The sequence below is a fragment of the Musca domestica genome, unplaced genomic scaffold, assembly GCF_030504385.1.
Source record: "Musca domestica strain aabys unplaced genomic scaffold, Musca_domestica.polishedcontigs.V.1.1 44, whole genome shotgun sequence".
NCBI lineage: Eukaryota > Metazoa > Arthropoda > Insecta > Diptera > Muscidae > Musca > Musca domestica.
The window spans coordinates 4,699,046-4,725,751 of record NW_026712334.1 but is presented as its reverse complement, the minus strand read 5'-3'; the positions used below and the strand labels follow the sequence as shown (position 1 = coordinate 4,725,751).

At 34.2% G+C, this 26,706-nt stretch overlaps 1 protein-coding gene across 2 annotated transcripts in view; it reads right to left on the bottom strand.

Annotated features, from left to right (window-relative positions):
* LOC101887670 (ras-related protein Ral-a) overlaps nt 1-26,706 on the bottom strand; it is a 49,161-nt gene that overhangs the window by 6,987 nt on the left and 15,468 nt on the right. For both annotated transcript variants that reach the window (XM_005180250.4, XM_005180252.4), the window contains exons 2-4: nt 14,819-15,228; nt 13,743-13,903; nt 196-370 (exon numbers count right to left, since the gene is read on the bottom strand). In XM_005180250.4, the coding sequence (XP_005180307.1) occupies nt 196-370; nt 13,743-13,903; nt 14,819-14,971 (489 nt within the window). In that variant the 5' untranslated portion in view covers nt 14,972-15,228. The remainder of the gene's footprint in view (nt 1-195; nt 371-13,742; nt 13,904-14,818; nt 15,229-26,706) is intronic.

Below are 26,706 nucleotides of genomic sequence, written 5' to 3'. Positions count from 1 at the left end.
CAAGAAAAAAATACAAGGAAATGAAATACAAAAATTTCTCTTAAAAGTTTCCCTATTTTTGTTCGATTTGAAATTACAACAAAGAGTTGATTTCATCGAGGATGGGCTGGAGGAGGAAGGGAACAATATGGTTAAAAGTTGGGAGAGGGAAGTATGAAAAGAAACTCCAAAAATCAAAAGAAGTCTTAACTATACCTTATCGACATTTTCACGTGTTTTAGCCGACGTTTCCACATATGGCACCTGCCATTGCTGGGCTCGTTGCTGACACTCGGCCAGGGGCACTCTGCGTATGCCATTTAAATCGCATTTGTTACCAACCAACAGGAATGGTATGCTTTCGTCATTTTTAACGCGCAATATTTGTTCCCTGTAATGAGAAGAAATAAATGGAAAATAAGGAATTAAGATATTAACAAATGAAAGGGAAAAATAAATGAGAATACAGAAGGAATAATGTAGAATGTGGAATACGTAGAAATTTGGAATGTTTGCCGACAACTATATATATATATATTTTTTTTTTTAATTTTTTGGATAAAGATTTTTTGTTATTATGGTAAATGGTGGATATCAGCAATATTTCTCAATACAAGGATAATTTTGGTCACATTTTTTAACCCTCGAGCGAGTCATCAAAGGGTCTCTTTTGGTCCTTTCTCAAAAAAAAGAAAGACTTATCAAAAAAAATAGGATTTTTTTTTAGCATTGATGCTAAAATTTTCTTGATCTATTATGAAATTCAAAAATTTTTGTCTTTGGCGTCATCCATCAAAATTGATATTTTGCAGGAGAATTTATATAAACTCAAATGAAGTACGACGTTAACCCCAAAATTTTCCCAGCCGTTAAGGTAAGATTTCGACTTCTTCCAACTTATAGTAGAATTATATGACAAATAATTTTGTATAATACAGGGTGAGATAAAAAACTGCAACAAAGTCAAACGCCATCATTTTTACATTTTTTTTACTCCACATTACTCCAGACACAATAGTCCAACGGACACAATAGTCAAGAGATTTTGGTGGCCATTGTGCCCTGAAAATGAAGCGAGGTACCTCTTTTTGTAACCATTCTTGGGTGGCGTGTGCTGAGTGCAATGGTGCTGAGTCCTTTTGGAATGTCCAAGATCTGCGGCCAAAAAGTTTGCGGCTTTCATACACCCTCCGATAATATTCGGCATTTATTCTGATGCCGATTAATACGAGTGGAGAGCAAACATCGGCTATTATGGCGGCCCACACCATCACCATGACCGGCGCTTGAGTTCTGGTGGCCAACCGAAGGTGCACATTTTTAGCTGACCTCTTTGGCAAGTAAACACGATAACTTTGTTTGTTTACAAACTGCTGGACAACGACTGTTTTCTCATCATTCGGCAGTTCACCACTTTCGGCCAAGCGAAGCAACTCTTTTGAGTCTATTTTCTTTCTGTTGCGATGTAAGCTTATTTTTCAATATTTACCGAATGCAATATTGCGATATGTTCAGCTCACGAGCCATTTTTCGGCCACTGCGACGAGGGTTTCGATCAAGTCGCTTCTTTACTTTTCGAACCATTTCTGCTGATTCTCAACAAAATGCTTTGGTACGCTTGTAAACAATATAATAAGCTGTCACTGGAATAATTTTAACAGCTGTCGGACGAGTGGCTTAGAAATGACAGCAGTCTGAAGTTGGTTGCAGTTTTTTCACCTCACCCTGTATATTGACGATCCCATGTAAAGGGAGGTTTTAGCCATATTTTCCAGAGAGGACCAATAAGACCCCTTTGTTGACATTCTTGAGGATTAACATTTTATCGGTAATATATAAAAAAAATGTAGTGAAATAACTGACTGTCCTACAAACAACGCTCAAACGAAATGGCTGAAGGGTAGGAAAAGTACTAAAATGTACTAAAATTTGAATAATTTGTATTAGACAAATGGAAAGAGTTGGAATTCTGAACATTGGAGCAAGAGTCACTGAAGATAGATGTACCAAAGCGTTTTTGGGAAATCCGAAATTAAAAGTTTCGAAAAGTTCTAAAATGGTACAAATTTTTTAAAACTGTACCATTTGGTGGTATTAGGTGAAAATTCTGAAATTTGATGTTTAGATAACTTTTGGTATTTGAGGTTCAATTTGAAGGTGGAGTTGTTCGAAAAGTACTAAATTCTGTATTGGATCAAGGAATAGAGCTGGTATCCCGAAATTTCATATTGTGGTCTCTGCCGGTTCTGGGTTTGAGATATGGAGGTAGTTTCAGAAATGTGAACTATAATTTTTCGAAAAGTAGTGAATGGTACCAAACAATATTTGTTGAGATATGGAAATTGTTTTGAAAATGCATACCCTAATATTACAAAAAGAACTAAATGATACTAAATTTGGTATTGGATGAAGCGATAGAGTTGAAATCCTGAAATTGGATATGGATTTCAATGTTGGGTTTTCTAGTTGAGAGAAGAAAGTGGTTTGGAAATTCGAACTATGAACGTGCGAAAAGATCTAACTGCCGTTGGGTGTTGGGATGGAGACGGAATTCTGAAATTTGACATTAAGGTTTCTGTTGTTCCAAGGATTTACATATGGACATGTTGTAATATTTTTTTGGACCGAAAATTGGGATGTTGGTCCATTTTGTAATGGTTATACTAATTTGAATTTGCCTTTTGTGTGAAAGCTAACTATTTTCCAATTATACTCTCCGAAAAAAAAATAATACATAAAATCAAGAAAGTCTGAGAATTTAGTAGGATGTATGAAGTTTTGATTTAAAAATAAATTTGTTTTGAGTATTCAAATGGCCGGTTGGAACTAATCCAACATTTTAAGATGGACTTTTCGCCAATGGACTTGCCAATCAGTAATATTGCCAATAACACTGTATATCTATATTTAGGAATCTCAATCCTACAATCTCAAAGAATGTGGACGAAGGGGGAACATGCCCCCCCTATATAGGTTACTTGGCGATGTATTTATGGGTATTTTGTTGCCTAGTTTATTTACACATACAGTATAGAATCTCCATGACAGAGTATAAAACTAAATCATTTCGCATAAAAAACATAAATAATAAATGCAAAAACACATCCCCATGCATATTATTATAATCTCATATTTTTCACATTTTCATTTATGTAAGAGAAGTGTGTATTCTACGCGGTTTCTTCATCCAAATGTGTGTGCATGCCTTTCGATTGCATACATTAATGTCATGTCCTCATTTACCTAGTTTTTTACGACTACTAATGAGTGTCTCATAAAAGCCGAATAGAAACAGGGCGCGCTAAGAGCTCTATATAATAGGTAGGCAGGCAGGCTGGCTAGGCTAGGCAGCTGGGCCGGCCACACACAGGCATAAGTTCCACAAAACTATTCCAATTTTGAAACATATAATGAATGGACACAAGTCTACAAGAATGGACACAAGAATGGACACAAGTCTCTTTTGGGCGCGACAATAAACTTCATGGTGGGCTCAAGGGAATACAAAAGCCCGACCGACAACTGTAAAAATTAATGTAAACATAACACGCTAACTGTAGGTCGTTTTTAGTTCCAATTCCCCTCCATGTCATACACTCTCTTTTTCCTCTTCAATACTATAGTTACAAAACATCTAAGTGGAACTCATACTCCTACCTTTAGCTTCTCAATGTGGTGGAATAACACTTGTAATCCCTGCAAGAGTTTGTCCCAAAGAAACTCTCTTATACATTTCCGCAAATGTGCATATTCATTAGAAGCTTTGGTATGCTTTTTAACGTTCTGCTTTTGTAGGTCGTTTGCTAGTCAAACGAGTAAATGAATGAAATATGTTTAATGGCGAGGTGGTGTATGGAATCAAGGAGTTAGGTTTAAAGGCGTAAGCATGGAAAGACACATGTTCATGAATCCATAAAAAATACAGGGAATCAAGAATCCTTTTTTATTTATTTTTAAGGAAGGGAAATATCAATTATGAAAGACATTTTTGGGGGAAATTTATGTATTTTCTTTTGTATTGGTTAGTTCAACGTTTATAATGGAATAACAAATTATAGTTTGGCGCCAAAAGTCTGCTTGAAATTACGTAATAACTTTGACTGCTTCACTTTCATGACTGCCTAGACGGTGTCACTCGTGTCTCTCGGCAAAGTTAGACAGGAAAAATTAGAACATTTTCATTAAATAAAAATTGACAGTAGAATATTGCGAACTGTTTATGACCCCAGTCATGGGGAAAACTGAAATTACACTGTACAACACAAAAAATAATTAGAAGACAAACTCGTTAACGTAGAAGATAGCGTTTTGAAATTTTACATGGCAATGTCAACAGCTTTGGAAATTTTTGGATTAAGATTACTTGGAATTCTTGTATTTTAGATATCGTCAGCAAAATTACTAAGAACAAACGGATTATGTTGATCGACAATTTTAACCCTCAAATGAATCAAAACAAGTAAAAAAGCACTAATTTCGGCCGGGCCGAACATTGAATAACCTTCACCATTTGGAAAAAATTTTCAAAAAAAAAAAATAAATAAATAAATAAAAGCCGTTAAAAATTCTTCTAAATTCTTAAAAATACCGAATATAGCCGTTATATTGGGGTCTATACGAAGACGTGGACCTGCATAGTAATCTTTTTTTTTGTCCCAGGCCATTACAATATTCAAATACGTTTTGGCCGCAGACGTTGGACATTCCAACAAGACTCAGCACCATCGCATTCAGTACGCACCATCCACGCTACATTCCAGCGCACAATGGCCACCAAAATCTCCCGATACCATTCTGTTGGACTATTGTGTCTGGAGTATTATGGAAAGTAAGGTTGGCACTAAAAAATACCAAAGTGTCGATCACCAAAATACCGCAGACCAACATTATAAATTCTATGTTCACATCAGATCTCTGGTTAAGAGAAATATTTAGTTATTTGAGGAATAAATTACTTGTTTCGCTAGTTATAAAATAACTTTTTATGGGAGAGGTACCAAAACGGTTTGGCCAACATTTATCATATTCACAGAAAATCTTGTGTAAGTAAAAATATTGGATTATTGGAATTTCACGTTTTTTTTGAGCTTCAATTTTGACACACAAAGGGTGCACGATGGAGTGGACCGATATTGTCCATTTTCTCACTTGACATAGTACTGATACAAACATAAGGATTTGCAAAAGTTTGCATAAAATTAGTTTATCCTTTCTGGTTCTATACAGTGAATTATTTTCTGTGAAAATATTGGCCTTTTGTAGAGGAGGTCCCTGAAGAAGTATACCGATATTGATTATCTCCGACCTCGATCTAAGTTTAACGATTATAATATATCTACGCCCTCTTCGTGCGCACCAGCCAGACAGACGGAGGGAGGGACGGAAACCCCTAGATTGACTCCAAATGCCCTGAAACGAATTTGGTCCCGTTATTTAAACACGTGTAAACAATTTCAAAGCCCTGTCCCCTTCAGCACTCAAAAACTATACCATGAAAGCACCTCATAAACGACAAACTAGACTCAAGATATAAATTCCGATAGGAATTAAAATCGTTTTTAATTACTATTCCAGTTTCTTGGACTGTTGTATGTGGTTATGTTTTCTTTTGTTTAGATAGTTTTTTTTTTAATTTCGACAAACTATTGTTTATTTTTTATTTCAATGTAAGGCATTGTATACAAACAAATTCTCCCACAAGTGCCAAGATTTTCACCAACATTTCATTCTTTGGTGCCTCCAAATCCAAACAATTCATTTGTTTCCCATATGCTTGTATGTATGTTGGTATTACGAATGCGTGTGTTTTCACACAATTATTTTCCACGTTAGATCCGTATCCAATCTTCCTATCTCTCTAGGGGTGTCGGAAGAAAAAAAAAAACAATTGACAAATGAAAAACTTGAGGCAAATGATGACAGATATGATTCTATAAAAGTTAACCGCAACAAATTTTTTAATGGCAATAGAGACTTGAAAACTATGTACTAGCTTGTTAAATAATTACACTTTGGAACATCTTCGTTGGCGAAAAACTCAAAAATTGTGTCACATATGAACTCTAAAAAATTAAAAAAATGAAGATTTTTAAAATTAAATTCAAATTAAGGAAATTTTTGGATTTCATATTCCAGTATATCGAATAAATATTTTCTATATACCACTTCAACCACAAAATACATTTTTTGGCTAAATTGTTTGATATTGATTACCGGTTAAATGTATGACTCATACTCAAACAAACACCTGATAGCAACAACCACATATCGAAACCACTAAGTCGATTTCTCATCCAACCATTATTCGTCATTTGTTTTGTGTTGGCCGCCACCTCACTCGCTCAACACTCCCTCCCGTCCACCAGCCATTAAATATTTGCTTAATTTACAAAAAAAAAAAAAAAAAAATAAATAAAAACAACACAACTGCAACAAATTTAAAATACTTTCAAAGTATTTATGTTTCGTGTATTTTTCTCATGTCACCCTACCATGCCTCTCCTCCACTGCGCTAGACTATAAATAAACGATAGTTTATTACAGGGTTAACTAATTACTGATAAACAATTCACAATTGCCACAAACGACAACAACAACTGTAATATAAGTGTTTTTTATTGTTTCTATGAAAATTGGACCGCTCACGCGACCATTTCACTGGATATCAGAATTCATAGCAAAAACAATTACAAAAAAACACTACGACACTGAAAAATAAACCTTACACTTGATATTTTTTGCATACACAGAAAAGGGTCAGTATAGAACTCTAAAGCATGGATGAATCATACGCAATTACTGGCTTACGTTATATATATTTTTGTTATAGGCTGTTCACAGGGCTTGGAATAATAACAGATCTCTTATTTTTACAGCTTTTAACGAAATCTCCTATACAAAATATGCCCTTTCGAAGTCTCTGGGTCTTTTTTACATGTTTCTTTTTTCTTTTCCTTTATACATAGAAGTTCCATAAATAGAAGCCACTGTGCATAGAACCCGTTTACAACACTTCTACAAGTTTAGGATAAAAGGTATTGTGTGCACCGATTATAGAAGTCCTTTTGTTAACTTTCTCTGATGGATTTATATCCCCTTAATTAACAATAAAATTATATATTACAAGTGAGTAAAAGCTATTTCGTCAGCGAAAAGTCCACTTTAAAATTTTAGATTCGTTCGTGTTAGATCTTTTTAGTACTCAAAATGCACAATTTTTTCAGTTTGACAAATTTTCTTCATTAAAACTTCATACACCGTAGTAAATTTTCAGACTTTCGAGGTTTTATTTATTATTCAAGGGTTTCTTTTTCGGAGAAAATAATAGAAACATGTTTACCTTTTAAACAAAATCTTCAAAATCTTTCATTTTTAAATTTACCACATCCAATTTTTCTGTCCAAAACTATTTCAATGTCTCCATATGTAAACACTAGAAACCAACAGTTACATCAATATCAAATTTCCAGATTTCAGCTCTATTCCTTCACCAAATACCAAATTTAGTAACATTTAGTACGCATATCCAGAACAATGTACATCTCTCCATCGTGACTCCAAAAGTGATCCAAAAATAGTACCGTTTAGTACTTTTCGAAAAAAATACAGGATGAGAAAACTGTAACTAACTTCAGACTGCTGTCATTTCCATTGAAATTTCAAAAAGTGCAAGAACTTACATCGCAACAGAAAGTAAATAGACTCAAAAGAGCTATATAGTTGCTTCGCTTGGCCGAAAGTAATGGTTTTCTCCGATGAGAAAACATTCGTTGTCCAGCAGTTTGTAAACAAACTAAATGATCGTGTTTACTTGCCAAAGAGGTCAGCTGAAAATGTGCACCTTCGGTTGGCCACCAAAACCCAAGCGCAGGCCATGGTAAAGGTGTGGACCGCCATAACAGCCGATGGTCGTTCTCCGCTCGTATTAATCGACCGTGGCATCAGAATAAATGCCGAATATTATCGGAGGGTGTATGAAAGCCTTGGGCACGCAAACATTTTGGCCGCAGATCTTGGACATTCCAAAAGGACTCAACGCCATAGCACTCAGCACGCGCCACCCAAGAATTCTTACAAAATGAGGTTCCTCGCTTCATTTCCAGCGCACAATGGTTACCAAACTACCTAGATACCAATCCGTTGGACTATTGTGTCTGGAGTATTTTGGAAAGCAAGGTTGGCACTAAAAATACCAAAGCGTCGATCACCTCAATCAAGCGCTTCGACGGGAATGTGCCAAAATACCTCAGAGCAACATTCGGGCAGTGTGACGGTTTAATTGGCCGTTTTAAGGCCATAATTCGTGCCAAATGTGACCAATTCGAACAAATCTAAACTTTTTCTAAAAATTGACGCTATTTCCGACATTATTTGCTTTCATTAAATAAAATTAAAAAAAAAAATGTAAAAATTATGGCGTTTGACTTTGTTGCAGTTTTTATTTTTATCACACTCTGTATAGTATGTATTTTCAGGACAATGTCCATATCTTAACTTCAGCTACCAACATTGACCTACCTTAATATCAAATTTCGGATTTTCAGCTCTTTAATTTCCCCCATTACAAAATTTAGTACCATTAAGTGCAATTATAGTACGCATATTCGATTCTCTCATTCACATATACCAACAGTGACATCCATATTAAACTTGAAGATTGCACTTTTCCTACACTCAATACCAAATTTAGTACTATCTAGTAATTTTCGTACAATTATAGAAAACGTTTCCAAAGCCATTGGCATATCTCAATTCCAGATGCCAACACAGACCGCAATATAAAATTTTTATTTACCCAATACTCAATTTAGTGCCACTCAGTACTTTTCGAACGCAGTACACATTTACAAAACCACCTCTTTATCCAATACCAAATATAGTACTAAATTTGGTATTGGACAAAGAGCTGAAATCTAATAAGATGTCAACTGCGGTTAAGATGTGGAGGTGGTTTTGGAAATGTGTACTGTGTTCGAAAAGTACTAAGTGGTAAGTAGAGTGGTAGTAAATTTCGTAAAATTATAGCACATATTTCCAAAATCTCCTCCATATCTCAATTACAGGTACCAAAAGTGACATCAATATCAAATTCCGAAGACCTCAATACCAAACATAGTACCATTCTGTACTTTTCATACATCAATCACTAGATTTTAACCCAATTCCAATTTGTACCAAATATAGTATTATTTATTTCTTCTCGTGCACATGTAGTACACATTTCTAAAACCACCTCTTTGTCACAACCCAAGCACCATCAGGAACTCCAATACACAATTTCAAAATTACAGCTTCATCCTTTCACCACACTGTTCCAAATTTAGTACCATTTAGTACCGTTCGTACACTTAGTACAAATTTTCAAAACCAGCTTCATGTATCAAACTTACTTTCCAACAATGATTCAAGTATTTAGCTCTATCCATTCACATAATGCCAAATGGTATCATTTTAGAATTTTAGTACCATATTATAACATTTTGTAATTCGAATTTCCAAAAACCCTTTGGTACAAAGTATTACATTGTTAGTACATTATAGAACTTTTTGTACCATTTTAGAAGGAATTTATAAAACTTGACGTCATTATTCTGAAATAATGCCTTGTAGGAAATAAACTCACATGAAGCAAGATTTGAACCCTAAAAAGTGTTTTTAATGTTTATAAATTCCTCCTTTCATTCGTCTTTGAAATGATAAATTTCAAAACTACGATACACGTATTTTCGGTAATTTTGGAAAAAAAAATAATTTTGTCGCACAGATCTTGAGTGAATAGAAGATATTAGATAAGTGTTTTTATTTTAGATTTCAGTCTGTTTCTACAGATCTTCTGTACTTAAAAAAGCATATCATTTCAATGATTTAAAGTTAAAAAGACCTTATACCTTTCACTTGTCATTCAGATCCCAAATCCGTAACCATCGCACAGAGGTCGCTGCCATTGGCCAAAATTCAAAAAATGAGAATCAGATATTTATTGTCAAATGTGTGCAAATGAACTCTTAAGGGGTTAAGCTTTTTAGAAAACACAATAATCTTGGCTTCATTCTAACGGGACACTTCGAAAATAGCATCAAAAAAGAGAAAATGTAGTTAGTTGTTTTTTTCAGTGGGATCAGAGAAAAAGTGGAGTAAAAATAGAACTGTATTACAAAATTAAATACATTTTAAAATTACAAATCTTGGCATTATTGAAAAGCAAGGTATTAACTTATTTTTAGTCCAGTAATTTGTGTGTTTAATATATGTGTATAATATAGAAGATGTGAGAGTTCTGAGTTGCCTTTAAGATTAATTTTGAAGATAAAATTGGATTTCAGTTAAAGTTTTAATTGTTTTCCCCCCTGAATCCTCCAATGTGATTTTTTTCACGCCATTAGTAATGGTCCTAAGATTCTAAAAGTGCTAATTTAACTTTCAGATTTTGTCTGATGTGTACATTATGCCCAATGAAGTGACTTCGCTGCAATTTTGTCAATTCTATGGTGCATGTGACAAAGAATATGTTTTTGTTGTTAGGGATTGATAAGGATGTAATTGAGGTGTGTTCAATAATGTTGCAAGCATTGTCCTCTGGGTATAATAATAAGGCCTTTGCACTGGAAACTGCTAAAGAGTTAACAAATTTATATCCATGGCACTATCTTCCAAGTTTCGACTAAATCATGCCCGAAAAAATTCTCGTGTTTCAACAAACACAGATCTTATTAACCGTCTTCTTCTGAGCTCTGACCCTTTTATAATGGGACAGCGAACCTTACCAAACAATAACCAGTAAAGAAAGTCTTAAAGTCGAGCGAGGCCGACTTCATGATACCCTACACCACTTTGCATATTTAGTAGAGCGTCACAAAACAAATAAAGGTTTTAATGGGGAATTTGTGAGAATTAAATCATACCAACAATGTTTATAGTATAAGTCCAAAGGAACTAATATATGGGAGGAATATCCTCCTCTGAATCGATTTCTATTAAATTTGTCGAGGCATTTGCGCCTTTTCAATTCGGGCTTGTATTATCCATTTGGTGCACCATTAACTTGAAATCGGATAGATATATATGAGAGCTATATCTAAATTTGATTTGGGCTAATATTACACGTTTGGTGCACAATAAAAGGCAAATCGGACGAAGATATATATTTGAGCCATGTCCAAATATTAACAGATCTCGATAAAATTTAGAAAGGGTATTTCTGAGTTATATTTGATATATTTCCCCAAATATCGTTGTCACAGAGTGCATATTATGGCTGCGAAGGACAAAAATAACAAATCGGATGAACAATATATATGGGAGCTATATATCTGAACCGATTTCGATCAAATTTGGCATACTTATTTTCAGGTCCCATCTGGTCGTATTCCATATTCCATACTATTTGGGCTGATATTACAAGTTTGGTGCACAATATAAGGCAATTTAGATGAATATATATGGAAGCTATACCTAAATTTTGACCGGTTATATCCAATTTCAATAGGGCCTTAAGTCAAACTAATTATTTGTGCAAAATTTATCTTTGATATAATTTTACATTAAATTGTGATTTTATTTTGTTTACAAAAAATAATCAAATTTGGACTTGATTTGTATAAAAACTGCTTCTATTTTTGGAGCTACCTTACAAGGGACTCTACCTGATGGCGGGCTGTTCCAAATAATTTTCAGTAAGATTATTTTTTAGCTCCTTAGAACGTAAAATGTCAAATAACATTACAATCTGGTGTAGAAATGTGACAAGAATTGGGCAAATAACCCTTATTCGGGAGGTACGTTATATGGGGACCATGCCAAAACATGCATCGACCATATCCATTTTGTCACATTTTTTATATTTATCCCATCAAGGTACCATAACCAAAGATTCATATTGATATCTGCACTGAAAGTATTTTTGGCCGCTGTTCCCATACGACCTCGAGCTCTGTGCATCGTCTACCAATCGTAAAGCATGTCCATTTAAAAGATTAACATCGCCGTAATAAACACATACACAACATAATAATTGTCACCTCCACCTCAACGGACGACCATCATGACGGTGTTAATTAGTAAAGACTTTGAAATTAATACGACAATGTTCATTAACATCGGTCGGTGGTCGGACGACGAAGCGACGGACACAACAACAACAGCAATAACAACGACATTATTGCTGAGAAAGTGTTAATGAAAAGTAAGTTTCAAGAAAATGACAACTGCAAAATTTGTTGGCAAAGTTAATGTACGAATTGGTCATGAGATGATATCTCAAGCCGACAACAACCTGAGACAACGACATTCACCACAAAATGGACATCCATCCACATAATGACAGACAGTGAGAGGTTGAAAACCAAAAACAACAAGAAAAAAACATCAACGCAGAATTCATACCTCCCATTTTAACACTGGGCGGCTAAGCCAAAGCAAAAATATTAAATTTCAACTACTTTATGAACGAAAATAAAAATGGAAAGCTGAAATGAACGACAGGTATCATTCGGGTAAATGTCTGAGCCATGATATAGAAGACAACAATGACAACAACAAGAAATGAAAAAAATGAACAAACAAGTAACATGAAATGTGAGTAAGTAAAAGCGGAGTTATTAACAATTAGGTCAAATCATCGTATAGGGATTGTATTTCCATAATCAAATCAGATGGGTGGTACAAATATCCTCCTACTCTGTGCATAGTCAAACCTTGAGAAAATTTCATTCGTGACATTACTTTTAATAGTAATTTTCAAATAATGTATAACAACAATTTGAGTTCAAAATTTTTCGGTCAATAAAAAACCGTATATCGAGTACGAATTGCGTGCAGTGCCAATTAATTCAAACCAGAGCTACGATGTGCTTGACTTGACTCGGAAGTACAAGTTTTACAAGAAGCTTGCACTCAACTCTTTTGTTTTATGTGGAAGTGCTCAAGAGTATGTTTAAAGTAAGAGTTTACTCTATCATATAGACATATAGTGTACTCACACTCAACTAAAGCATACTCGCTCTTATTCGAGTGGCATAGGAAACTTGGTTGCACCCGATTTCGTGAATATGTCCGCCTGTGGTAATGTCTCTAAAATATTGGTCATACCTATGTAATGCCTGACATCTTTTATAAGATCGAAAGTTGGACCATGTTTTCGTATAGTCCCCATAGAAAGTTATATCCCAATATTCGGTGTTTTGATGTTGTGACCACATTTTTCAACGAAAATCTTTGAAATTTGATATTTGAAGGACTTAGTGGACCGATCCATCAAACTGAACGTGATCTATACATGTCCATGTACTCGTATAGCCCTCTTATAAAGGGGCCTCCCGATATTTGTTTCATTGGTGAATATAACCTCATTTTCCAACGGAATTCTTTGAAATGTATTTTTTAATCTTTATAATAGCCAACACTTTTTTCCTCCAATGACATTGAAATCTGCTATTTTAGGCCGGTAATAGCTAGCATCTGGCACCAAATTTACCTCACCATTTTTAGATACGTTCTTAAAAGAGTTGCTTTCGGAATGGTGGAAGGAATTCAAAGTTCGCCGCAGTCTAACTTAACTGTTTTTTTAGGAGGAGGTGTACTTCCGCTCGAATTCAAGTGAGTTTCACTCACTACTCGAAATCGACCGAACAAATTCCGAGCTCTGATTTTTAGAATAAACATTTAAAAGTTCTAACTTAATTTTTTTTTCAATTGAAGCTACAACGACAGTTCTCTCATTGAAAGTGTTTGTCAACAAAAAAGAAGTCCTGAACATAGTCACTTACCTAAATTCTTGTGTAGCCTGGAAGCTTTCATCGTCTGTTATAGAGAAAACACACAGGAAACCTTCACCACTACGAAAATAATTATCACGGATGGCAGCGTAGTCTTCTTGGCCGGCTGTGTCCAATATATCTATTTGTACTTCTTCGCCATCTAATACAACCTGAAAGAAGGGGGAAATTATTTTATTAGTATTGGCAAGAAATAAATAAAGGGCATGACGTATTTGAAACTAAAATAAACAAAGATTATTTTTAAAACAAAAAACTTTTTTTTAAAGTTCGACTTTTTTCGGTATACCTATATTACAAAGAAGCCAGTGGGAAATGGCGTGGAGAGTAAACTGACACGTAGCAATATTTATATCTATTTAGGTCCGACACGAAATGAGCAATATTGGCACATTCATTCAAAACCTACTCCATAGAGGATCAACAAATGTATATTACAGCCAATTCAATAGGATATTTTAGGTGGGTCAATCCTGTGAGAATCCTGCTGAATCCTTAAAAATACCAAATATAAACTTTAATGTACAACGAATGTTTTCTCATCGGAGAAAACTAAATTCGGCTCTTTAGCTCTTTGAGTCTATTTTCTTTCTGTGGTGGTGTAAGTTCTTGCACTTTTTGGAATTTCAATGGCTTTACCCCCAGCTCTGGAAAATTCTTACCAAATGCTTTTGTATGCATGTAAATGATATATGGATATAATGAGCTGTCACTGAAATAAATTTAACAGTTGTCGTACGAGGGGCTTAGAAATGACAGCAGTCTTAAGTTGGTTGCAATTTTTTTCGTCTCACCCTGTGTGCTGCCTATACTCTGATTACAAGAATATACGGACAGACAGACATCCATAAATTGACTCAAAATGTGATTTTATGGAGATCACCAAATTCAACTACTGTGGGTATATCTCTTTTCATTTTTCATGTTACACAAAAATGCACAAACTCTATATGATCTCTTTCGAATTTCGAATGGATAGTTTAAATTTTAATGAATTGCAAAAAAGAAGTATCGAATTACAACTAAAATGTTTCGAATTACACACAAACAATCCAATAACAACTTACCTTTTTTCTATAACTATCAGCTTTGGTTGGTTCGTAGTCCTCGACGAATTCATCGTACATGAATTGCAGGGTCAGCGCTGATTTACCAACACCACCACTACCAACCATAATTACTTTGTGTAACGCGGGTCCAGCTGTTGGTTTTTTACTCATTTTTGTAAAGTTGCTGTGATGTTGCGATTGTAATGTTTACAGTGAGGGATAAAACGTTCTGGCCGTTTATAATCTAAGAATACGTTAAGTGGAGTATTGAGAAAAGGAAAAGTTAAGTCAGTTTGCGGCTGTTGTTTGTTGGTTCTTCTCAGGTCGGTTTGGTATGATACAGGGATGCGAGAATTAGAGTATTGTATTGTTATGTATGGAAAGAATCAATCCACCAGGAATTATTGTTTGACAGGTCTTGATTTAAACTGTAATGAGAAAAGAGCAAAAAAATACATTAAAGATAAACGATATTTTGATATTCAAAATAAAAGTAAATAATTTTAATTTTTTTACAAAGAAATTAAAATGATGACCATTTGAAAAATGTACACCAGACCAGTTTTCAATAACAGTAAATCCAGTCTACATGAATAAAATGGCATTGGGCCAAAATATACGAAAACCATTCATTCATTCATTCATTGCTTCCAGACAGCCATACACCCATCTACCTACCCATCGTCATCATGCAAAAATAAATGGACACCACCACACGTCAATAGCGTGTTTGATGTGAGTACGAAAAACGCCCCGTCAAACGTCAAAGATTGTAGATGAATTACTTGCTTGTTTGTTTGGACATTTGAAGTATTTGTTGCCGTTATCGTGCGTAATTTTCCTACCAAAATACTTTATAAAATTTGACCAAACAAAAATCCATAATTTGAAATTTTCTATAAAAAATTTATTCTGGGGTCCAAAGCGACTATAAATTGTGTCACAAAAAAATTACAACAAGAAAAACCGAGTAAATTAAGAAAGTGGAGCTAAAAATATGAGACTCGTATATCGGCGTTTTGGAAGTTTACATCGGGAGATAATCGACATAGGGCAAGGAAGTTCAGTGCATTTTTACATTTTGAAAATATTTGATTAAAGACTACTTGCAATCCATGCATTTTAGGTATAGAATATCTGGGGTAATAGTAAAGGCAAAAAATCAGGTGAATATTTTTCCAGCTGTCGTGCCATTAAAGGGTTTGTTCTTCAACGAGGTTCAAATTTAATCGTATCAGATTAAAATATTCCGCAACATTATATAAGTAACAATTTTGCAGAATATATATACATTTTAAAATTATAAGACTTTGTGCAAAATTTTTAGACAGTTGTTGGTGACTTCAAAATTTAATTACTAGACAGACGACCGACAATTGGATCTATGTCACAATAATATTGGCTTCTCACCATCGTCATTCAACAAATACAGGAAGGAAACAATTTTTTGTTTGTTTACCATAAATGATGTATGGTTCATTTGAGTTATTTCTAAAAGAAAAAAAAGGAAAAAGGAAACTTTAATAAAATCATTGGAATTCAAAAATGCAATCCAGCGGCTAGTAATCCAACTTTGGAAGTGATCCACACTAGATACCAGAAAAAGACTGCGATCATAGTTCGTAGGCCAGATCTTGTTCTAGACTTAGTTTTCCCACATCGAAGAGGGAGACCTCATTACCAAATAATGGGTTTCCTAACTATTTTTGGCAGACGTAACTTCTTACAAGTTAATCTACTAACCAAGTACTTATAAAGTACAAATCACCCGAAAATAAACAGAGTGTCTTTGACACTAAAAGCGAACAAAGATTAGATTCATTCCATCAGTTCGTGTTAGACCCTTTAGTAATTAAAAATGCACAATTTGTTCAGTTTCAAAAAATATTTTAATCAAAACTCATATATCGTACCAAATTTTTAAATTTTCAAGGTTTTATATATTATTCAAGTTCTTCCTTTTTGGGAAAAAGAATAATAGAAAAATGTTTAATTTTTACACCAAAAAACACAAATCTTTAAATATGAAATTTACAGAGGGGGAAATTAGTAAAACTATTGCACAATGGACCTACATCCAATATTTCTGTCCAAAACTCATTCAACGTCTCCACATGTAAACCTAGAAACCAACGGTGACCTCAATATCAAATTTCAGCTCCATATCAATTTTAATAATATTTTGTACGAATACAAAAACAATGTAGTTATTTTCGAACAATTATAGTACGCATTTGCAATACCACCACCGGATCTTAGCACCGGATACCAACAGAGATCTCAATATCAAATTTCGGGATTCTAGTTCTATACATTCACACAATATCGAATTTAGTAACATTTAGTACTGTTCGAATAATTCAAGTACTCATTTGCAAAACCGTTCCATATTTCAATCCTAGACACCAACAGTTATTGCAATATAAACCTTCACGGTATCAGCTCTATTTCTTCAACCAATTTAGCACTATTTAGTACTTCTCGAACAATTATGGCACATATTTTCAGGCCCACCAACAGTTATCTAAATATCAAAATTCCGAATTTTGTGTCTATCCTCTCAACCAAGACCAAATTTAGTACAATTTAGTACTTTTCGTACAATTATGATACACATTTCCGAAACCACTTGCATATGTCCAGGCTACACATGAACAGCGATACTAATAGACATTTCAGAGTTCAATCACCCCGTTCTCCCAATACCAAATTGTACCAAATATAGTACTATTTAGTAATTTTCGTGCACGTGTGGTAAGCACTTCCAATATCACAACTTTATCACAAACCTACCACCAACAGGGACCCCAATACAAAATTCCAGCTTTATTCGTTCACCTTGAACCAATCTGTTCCAAATTTAGTACCATTTAGCAGCTAGCTCATTCCGTTTGTGCAATAAAAAGTATTCAATTTTTAGTACAGTTAAGTACTTTTGGTACACTTTTAGTACGTATTTCCCAAAACTTAGACTTATCATACGCCTACGCAACAAGACTGAACTTCGTGCAAAATGTCAAAATTCTACCTTGCCATTTCGTCTAAGCGTTCATTCTCAGTCAGTCAATCTGTTTCCCTAGTCTTTTATATATACATATTTACATTTCTGTAGTTTCCTTTACATAACAATAAAATGCGTGATTGCACACAGATAGATAAATCAAGTTATCAATTTTGTTGACCAAAAAGCAAATCCGCTTTGATTCAAATCGGTTTTTATGTAATTTCACACGTATTCAGTTACTACGATATCGACTTTGGTCCCAAAAAATGTTGTGATACAATTTGTTGCTGTTTAAGACAAAAAAGATACAGCACAAACAACAACGAATCCAAGTCCACACACACACACATGAAAAGTTGAATGAACTTTATGACTGATTTTATTTCCAAAGAGCTTTAACCCTTTCGCTCCATTGTATCCATATGGATACATTGAACTTTAAACTCATCTTGCAATTTCGGAATCGATGTTTTGGCCTAAGTATATACAAATACTTGTTATTTGAGGCTTTCTTAACAAGTTTCAAAATAAATTGTAGTTATTCTTAACAAAACTGACAAAAATATAGCAATTTAATAGAAACAATTTTTTCCGTATTTTTTTTTCGTAAAAATGGTTATTTTATTTTCCAAAATACATGCATAAATACCAATATTATTTTTTCTACAACTTAACAGTTATAAAGAGCAACGTTTATTTTATCTTTCGCCATTTACAATTTTTGATTTTAAAACAAAGGAAAGCTCTGCCGATTTTTTAAAATTGTATGTATCCATATGGATACAAACGAGAGTTGTGGTAGTAAACATTATCCACGCAAATCATTTTGCATTTGATGTTGATACGATACAGACGTTATTTTTCTGCACTCATACAATATTAAAACATAAAAAATGGCAAACAGGCTTAAAAATTCTGAAATTGAAAAAATTTTAACCAATTTTGATGATTCGGATATTTCGGATGAATCGGAAAAATCTGAACTTATAAGCAACTTGTACAATGCTTCTGAAAATAATAACAGCTTTTTAGTAGAAGAACTTTCAAGAGAAGGTCCATATGAAATTATCTTACAAGATATCTATGTTGATAACGATAACGATGCAGGCGATGGAATTATTGAGATCGAGGAACGTCTTGCAGCAGAGGTAACCGTTAAAGAGAGTCCAATAATTTCCGAAACTCCACGTTTTCCACATAAAAAGGCTGCACAATTTCGCTGGAAAAAAGATAATTTGGCTAACCAAGATACTTCATTTTCTGAAACATATCCCAAAAAAAATATGAAATCGCCTGTCGAGTATTTCTCGGAGTACTTTACAGAAGACTTCCTTCAACAAATAGTATATTCAACAAACCATGCATCAATGGCTAAATGTGGAAAGTCTCTAAATTTATCAAAGGATGAACTAATAAATTTTATAGCTCTAGAAATACTGATTGGTACCATTGGATATCCGCGTTTGGATATGTATTGGAAATGGGCACCGTAATACCATCATTCCCAGAAAATATGAGCAAGAATAGATTTCATTCTTTGCGAAATAATTTAAAGTTTACAGTAGACCAACCAGCAGACGACAAGCTCTTTAAGGTACGTCCTATAATAAATATGTTCACAAAAAAGTCTTATCATATTCCAAAAGATGAAAATCTTTGTGTGGATGAAATGATGGTCCCTTTTAAGGAAAGAACTTCATTGAGACAGTATATGCCTAAAAAACCCATCAAATGGGGAATGAAAATATTTTGCCTATGCAGTTCAAAGGGTATAGTTTATGATTTTGAGATATATCAGGGAAAAGGAACAATACTATCAGGCGAAGGGCTAGGTTTTTGTTCTGATATTGTAATTCATCTTGTAAAAACTGTTCCAGAGGAAAAGAATCATAAACTATATTTTGATAATTATTTTACGACTCTTAATTTGTTATTATATTTACGGCATAAAGGAATTTGGGCTACTGGTACTATAAGAGGAAATAGAGTCGGCAAAGTTGAATTAAAATCTGAAAAGGATTTGAAAAAAGAAGGACGTGGTAGTTTTGACTACCAAGTAGAAAGAACAGATAATATTTTTCTTCTTCGATGGCTTGATGGAGGAATTGTGCAACTCGTGTCATCAATTCATGGCCATGAGCCCATTAATAAAGTGTCCCGATTTTGTGTTGAAAAAAAGAAAAGTATTAATGTAACACAACCACACATTGTATCAGAGTACAACAAGAATATGGGAGGAGTAGATAAAATTGATTTTCTTCTTTCGTTGTATAGAATTTCGATTAGAACTGGAAAGTGGACTCTGAAAATATTTGACCACTTTATTGATTTGGTTGTATGTAACTCGTGGTTAGAATATAGAATGGACCACGAGAAAAATAATATGAAAAATCAGCATGTGGACTTACTGTGCTTTCGAAATGATATTGCTGATGGCCTTTTAGCTCGATCAAAGCAGCAGGCAAGTTCTCGTGAGCGTGGACGCCCAACATTATGCCAAAATGAAGAATCTTCAACTAACGCAATGACCCTCAAGAGGAAACGTCAAGCCACACCTTCAAATTCTGTTCGATATGACGGTTATCAGCATTGGCCAGAACACATGACAAATAAAGGTAGATGTAAAGTCGAAGGATGTAAAGGACAAACACGATTTAAATGTTCAAAGTGCAATATTTTCCTGTGCATTCCCAATGGATCGAGAAACTGCTTTAAGCAATACCATCATGTGAAGTGAATAATTTTTTCTTTTCAGATTATACTTTATATATTAAATATGGATTAATAATTTATTTTGTGTTATTTTATTGTAATGATATGAATTATATTTTTACTTGTTTTAGTTTCTACATAAAGCAAAATTTGCTCTTAATCAAAAAATTAATTTTGTATTTCAAAACTACTAATAAAAATAAAATTTCAATAATTAAATAAAATAATATACCAGCATTTTTATTTACCACTCAGTACTTTTGTATCCATATGGATACATTCTGAAAAACACATTTAGGATTAAAATTTTTAAAATGTAAGTATTGATTGTTATTTACACAGCAAATAATAGTAGAAATCCAAAAAATTCGATTTTTTTAGCAACCCAGTAAAAACTTGTAGCGAAAGGGTTAAATGCTCGAGTTTTTTTACAATAATTTGCAGCTGCAGGCAGATACAGAGCAGAAAGCAAAAAACAACAAACAAACTAAAGACAAATAGCTACGACGATGACGCTAAAGATACGAGACTATATGTTTGAAATGTAGGAACTAGAGAAGAAAAACAGAAGTAGCATTGGTAACACACTACATACATGGCTTACACCGAAATACATAAACGGCATAAAAAGAGGTAGGTAATGACGATGACGTTTGAGCCAAATTCACACAATATTTTCAAAAACATAAAAAAAATAAACTGTTCACATACAACAACATCGTGAAAACATTACGAAGACCCAATTTTATTGAGGCATTGGGAGATACAAATATTGGAACTCCATTTAGTCACACACCGGTTTATTTTCAGTGAGCAAATAAGCATCAGAAACGGAAGGGGGTAGATAGGGGTTTATAAATGTGTCTTTTTTTTGCTTTCGGCAATCTAGTCTTCTGATTGCGATGACTCTACACTGAGTCTCCTCCTAACCTAGTTGCTTGGTAGACTTGTAGTTTTTTCCATTTAATGTTGTTAAGGTATTAGTGTCATCTTTTTCCATATTTCTTTTTGGCTTTTTTTATTTTGATACTAATACGTTGAAACTAAAAACAGCTGAGAAATGTGTTTATAAAATGTATATAAATTTGTTGTACTTTTAATGTTTGTAAATTGTAACGCATTTCCCAGTTTTGATTTTCAGAGAGAGAGAGAGAGACAAAACTCGAATGGTACAAATTGTATACTACACTAGAAAAAAAAAAACGAAACAATAATAATAATCTTCACTAAAATGATAGCACAAATTCTTCTTAAAAAAAATATTTTTTTAAAAAAGATTGAAAGAATAAGTCAGTAAATACACTTAAAAATCCAAAGCTTTGAAGTCTTTAAAAAATATTTTTCATTAGGTCCTTAAAATAACCTCTCATAGATTACTGATGATATCTGTGTTTGGGTTTAGGCGATGGTTTGAAATGCGTCCTACACCTGAACGAAAAGTAGGAAATGGAACAAATTTAATATTGGGTGAAGGTATAGGGCTACAATCCTCAAATTGTATATTTAGATCTCTGTTGTTATCTGAAATTGAGATATGGAGATGATTTTGGAAATGTGTACTATAACTGTACGAAAAGTACTAAATACCACTAAATTTGGTATTGGGTAAAGGGATAGAGCTGAAACCATGAAATTTTATATTACGATACCTGTTTGAGTCTTACTAAATTTGGTATTGAGTGTATACATTCCTGGAATCCCGAAATTTGATATTGAGGTCGCTGTTGGTATATGGTGTTGGATTTGCAAACGCGTACTATAATTATTCGAAAAATACTAAATTTTTCTAATTTTGGATATTTTTTTCGATATTCGTACTAAATTTGGTATTTGGATATTAAGGTCAATGTTGTTTCTAGGGTTTGCTTATGAAAACGTTGAAATAGTTTTGAACAGAAATATTTGATGTGGGTCCCTTTTGCAATAATTTTACTAAAATCCTCCTCGGTAAATGTCACAATAAAGGATTTTGACAACTTTTTGTTGTAAAAGATAAACATTTTCCTATTATTCTTTCCGGAAAAGGAAAAACTCGAATAATATATTAAACCACGAAAGTCTGAAAATATAGTATGATCTATGAAGCTTTGATTATAATTTGTTTTCAATCTGAACAAATTGTGCATTTTGAGTACTAAAAAGGCGTAACACGAACTTTTGGATCGATTCTAAAATTTTAAGGTGGATTTTTCGCCGACGAAGTAGAGGGTACTTGCTAGAAAAATATATATACAGGGTGAGATGAAAAAACTGCAACCAACTTCAGACTGCTATCATTTCTAAGCCACTCGTCCGACAGCTGTTAAAATTATTCCAGTGACAGCTCATTATATTGTTTACAAACGTACAAAAGCATTTTGGTGAGAATTTCCCAGAAAAAAGGTTATTCGTGATGGAATTTAAGCGTGATAGTGTGATTTCTTTATATATGGCTGGAATACCACAAATGACTATCGTTAGGGCACTCCAGCATTTAAATGCGAATAAATCTTTTATGTCTCGTATCATCACTCGTTACAGTGATACTGGTGGCGTAGCCCGACGTCAAGGAAGTGGACGAATGAAACAGCAACATCAGCAGAAATGGCTCGAAAAGTAAAGAAGCGACTTGATCAAAACCCGAGTCGCAGTGACCGAAAAATGGCTCGTGAGCTGAACATATCGCAATATTCCATTCGTCAAATATTGAAAAATTAGCCCTGGGTAAAGCCATTGAAACTCCAAAAAGTGCAAGAATTTACACCGCAACAGAAAGAAAATGCACTCAAAAGAGCTAAAGAGTTGCCTTGCTTGGCCGAAAGTGGTGAACTGCCGAATTTGGTCTTCTCCGATGAGAAAACATTCGTTGTCCAGCAGTTTGTAAAGAAACAAAATGATCGTGTTTCCTTGCTGAAGAGGTCAGGTCAGAGTCAGAAGCGACGGCCATGGTGATGGTATAGGCCGTATCATCATCGTGGCATCAGAATAAATGCCGAATATTATCGCGCAAATATTCTGGAGGGTGTATTAAAGCCTTGGGCACGCAAACATCACCATCGCACTCAGCACGCGCTACCCAAGAATGGTTACAAAATGAGGTTTGTCGCTTCATTTCCAGCGCACAATGGCCACAAAAATCTCCGGATACCAAACCGTTGGACTATTGTGTCTGGAGTATTTTAAAAAGCAAGGTTGGCACTAAAAAATACCAAAGTGTCGTGCCAAAGGTGAGCAACTCGAACAAATCTAAACTTATTCTACATTTTGATGCTATTTCCGACATTTTTTGATTTCATTGAATAAAATTTAAAAAAAAAAATGTAAAAATATGGCGTTTGACTTTGTTGTCGTTATTTTATCTCACCCTGTATATACCCTCTGTAACATTAGGTCTAAGGTTATACAAATTTTAAATTCTGAAAATTTTCAAAATATATATAATTCAAATATGTTATTATACAATTATATATTATACAAAAGTACCTCTAAGAGAAGTTGTATGGGACAATTTTAAACCATGGACTTGAGATTCTTCCGTGACTTGATATTTCATCCTCATTCAAAAGTAATTTGAACATAGATTTTTTTGAGTGTAATCTTAAGTCCATAACTTATAATTACAACACACTTGTGGTCATAAATCAAATGTAAAAACGGGGAAAGTGATTTTTTCTCATTTGAAAATGGAAAACGCAACTGGTAGTTGAAAATCTTGTATTGCTTTTAAACACGTTCGTTCTATTTTTAAAGCATGGAGATCGACTGCCTTCCTTACAAAATTGTGTGTGATAAGAACAAAGCGGCTACACATTTTCCGAAAAGACTTTTTACATTGTACAGTAAAGTGTTTTATATTTAAAATTTAAGCTATCCAAGAAGTACAAATAAGATGTTTATTTACATTTGAAGACCATAATTTTTTTTAAATACATGCATCTCCAATTCTGTCCATCATCGAACAGAGGGAATTTAACAAATATTTAAAAAATTTATAATAATCCAAAGAGTTGAAATAAAAGACCACATAATTACAAGTATCAAAAATGTTTTCACATTTCTTCGTCATTCAAAGTTTTATTTTCGATTATAATTATTGAGATCTCAGAAGACCCTAAGCTTGAACAAATATTGTCCCCAAACATGCGTAAGGCAAAAATATCCCCTTGGCATTTCATTAATTGCTCAGATGAACATCTGTTGCCTTAGTGCAAAACAAATCTAATAACGGTAGCTTCAAGTAAAGAACAGGGGAAAAACTAATAACAAAAAAACTATCTATAAGACAAAGATACCCCCTGAAGCTAAATGTAAACACACCTTTTGAAGTACCCATCTCTCCCTATCTAATAACTATCTACAAGAACTACAATAAAATGGAGCTAATAATAATGGTGTTGGAAATAAAGATTACTCAAACTGTTCTATGACACATTTGTTGTGCGACTTGGCAAGGAGGGGCAGGGCAGGGCAAAGTATTGCCCATCTTTGTTGGCATCAGAAGCATAATAAAAAATTTCAAGTTTTTTTATTTTATTCTTTATCCACATAAAACGTGCAGTCATGTGATTTGTCTTCTACCTACCTCTTCTCTTTTCTGTTCTATATTTTGAAAATGCGATGAATTCAACAATTTGTGTAAATGAAGTTGTGAATTGTTAATAATCTAACGTTTGTGTTTAGCGAGTAAATAAAACACAGTTATAATTGCTTAGTAATGGGGGACTTTTTAGAATTGAATCCATCAAGACCAACAAATGAATGTTGTACGGGTTGTGAATATTACCACTGCTATCTACATATAGGCTCTTTAACGGTATTCGATCCATAGAAGATCCGGTGAAGGTCTTCATTCCATAGAAGATCCGACCTAATTCCATAAAAGTAACGAAATATGGTTCAAATTTGGTTTTTGACGTTCTCAAATATATACCAACAACTGAACAAAAAATTGATATACGGTCACGTTTTTAATATTTTGGCGACTTCAATTGCACATTCGCAAACCTATTTCCTTGGCATTTGCAGTTAAAATGGAATTAGTTCGAATATTTAATTTAGATACTTTCATTTCTAAAGTTTCTCTTTACCTTCTATAAGACGCCCCACATACAGGGTTGCCCATATTCGACGGACCTTTGGGCCCATTCCGAGGATTGTCCACAGGCAACATTCTTTGCGTCAATTGAATTTTACACGGGAACAAATGCAAATCAATGCGAGTAATCCATCCGAGCCATGCCCAACTGCTGAGAACGGCGTTTTTGGGATGTTCTTGGGGACCTCTCAACACTGGCTCGTACGGCAGCGATATTCTCGGCCGATCGCCTTAGTCGACTTTTATATGGCCTCTTCGGATTAGAAAGAGCCTTACCAGTCGAAAATTTTTCTTAGAAGGCGCACTTCTCACATTTTTTAATGTTTTAAAAGCACGTTGAGTTTTCACAATTGACTTCTTCTGTTGAATGTAAATATCAGAACGATCGCGTGGCGTGTTTTGGTTCATGGTAAAAATCTGCTTGGACTGACGCTTCAAATGCGGTATGTCATTAATCGATGTGACATCTCTGTCAAAAGTTATGGCGTTGCCAGATGGGTCCGTCGAATATGGGCAACCCTGTATATAGTCAGGCTGAGCGAGTCTTTGTACCAAATCCGTTTCAGGACAATTGGAGTCGATCTAGGGGTGTCTGTCCATCCGTCTGTCTGGCTGCTGCGCCCGATAATCGAAGGTAGTTTCCGATTTGTTAGTTTATTATTATTAAACTCAGTTCGAGTATGAAGATGGAGAAGATCGGCTCACTCCTTCTTGTACCACATTCCACAAAACGTCAAAATTTTTACTGAAAATAATATAACTTATAGAACAAGAAAGGATTATCCGATATTATTTAAACTCTACAAATCTTGATATTTCTCACAACGGGCCGAAATGTGAAATAATCTTAACACTCATAAAATGTGAAATCAGAGCCCAATTGTCTTGAAATTTCACACATCCCAATATTACTAAGAACTCTATGTCTGGTATGAGAGTGGAAAGGCGGGCCACAAATTCCGGTACCTCCCCCACAAAGTGTCAAAATTGTGAATAACCAAGAAGCTCATAAAACGCGAAATAAGCATCCGATTCCTTTCAAACTCGGTACGTCCCAATATTCCTATCAACAGAAGATGAGGAGTTAAGATATAGTATATCGGACCACTCCTTCCG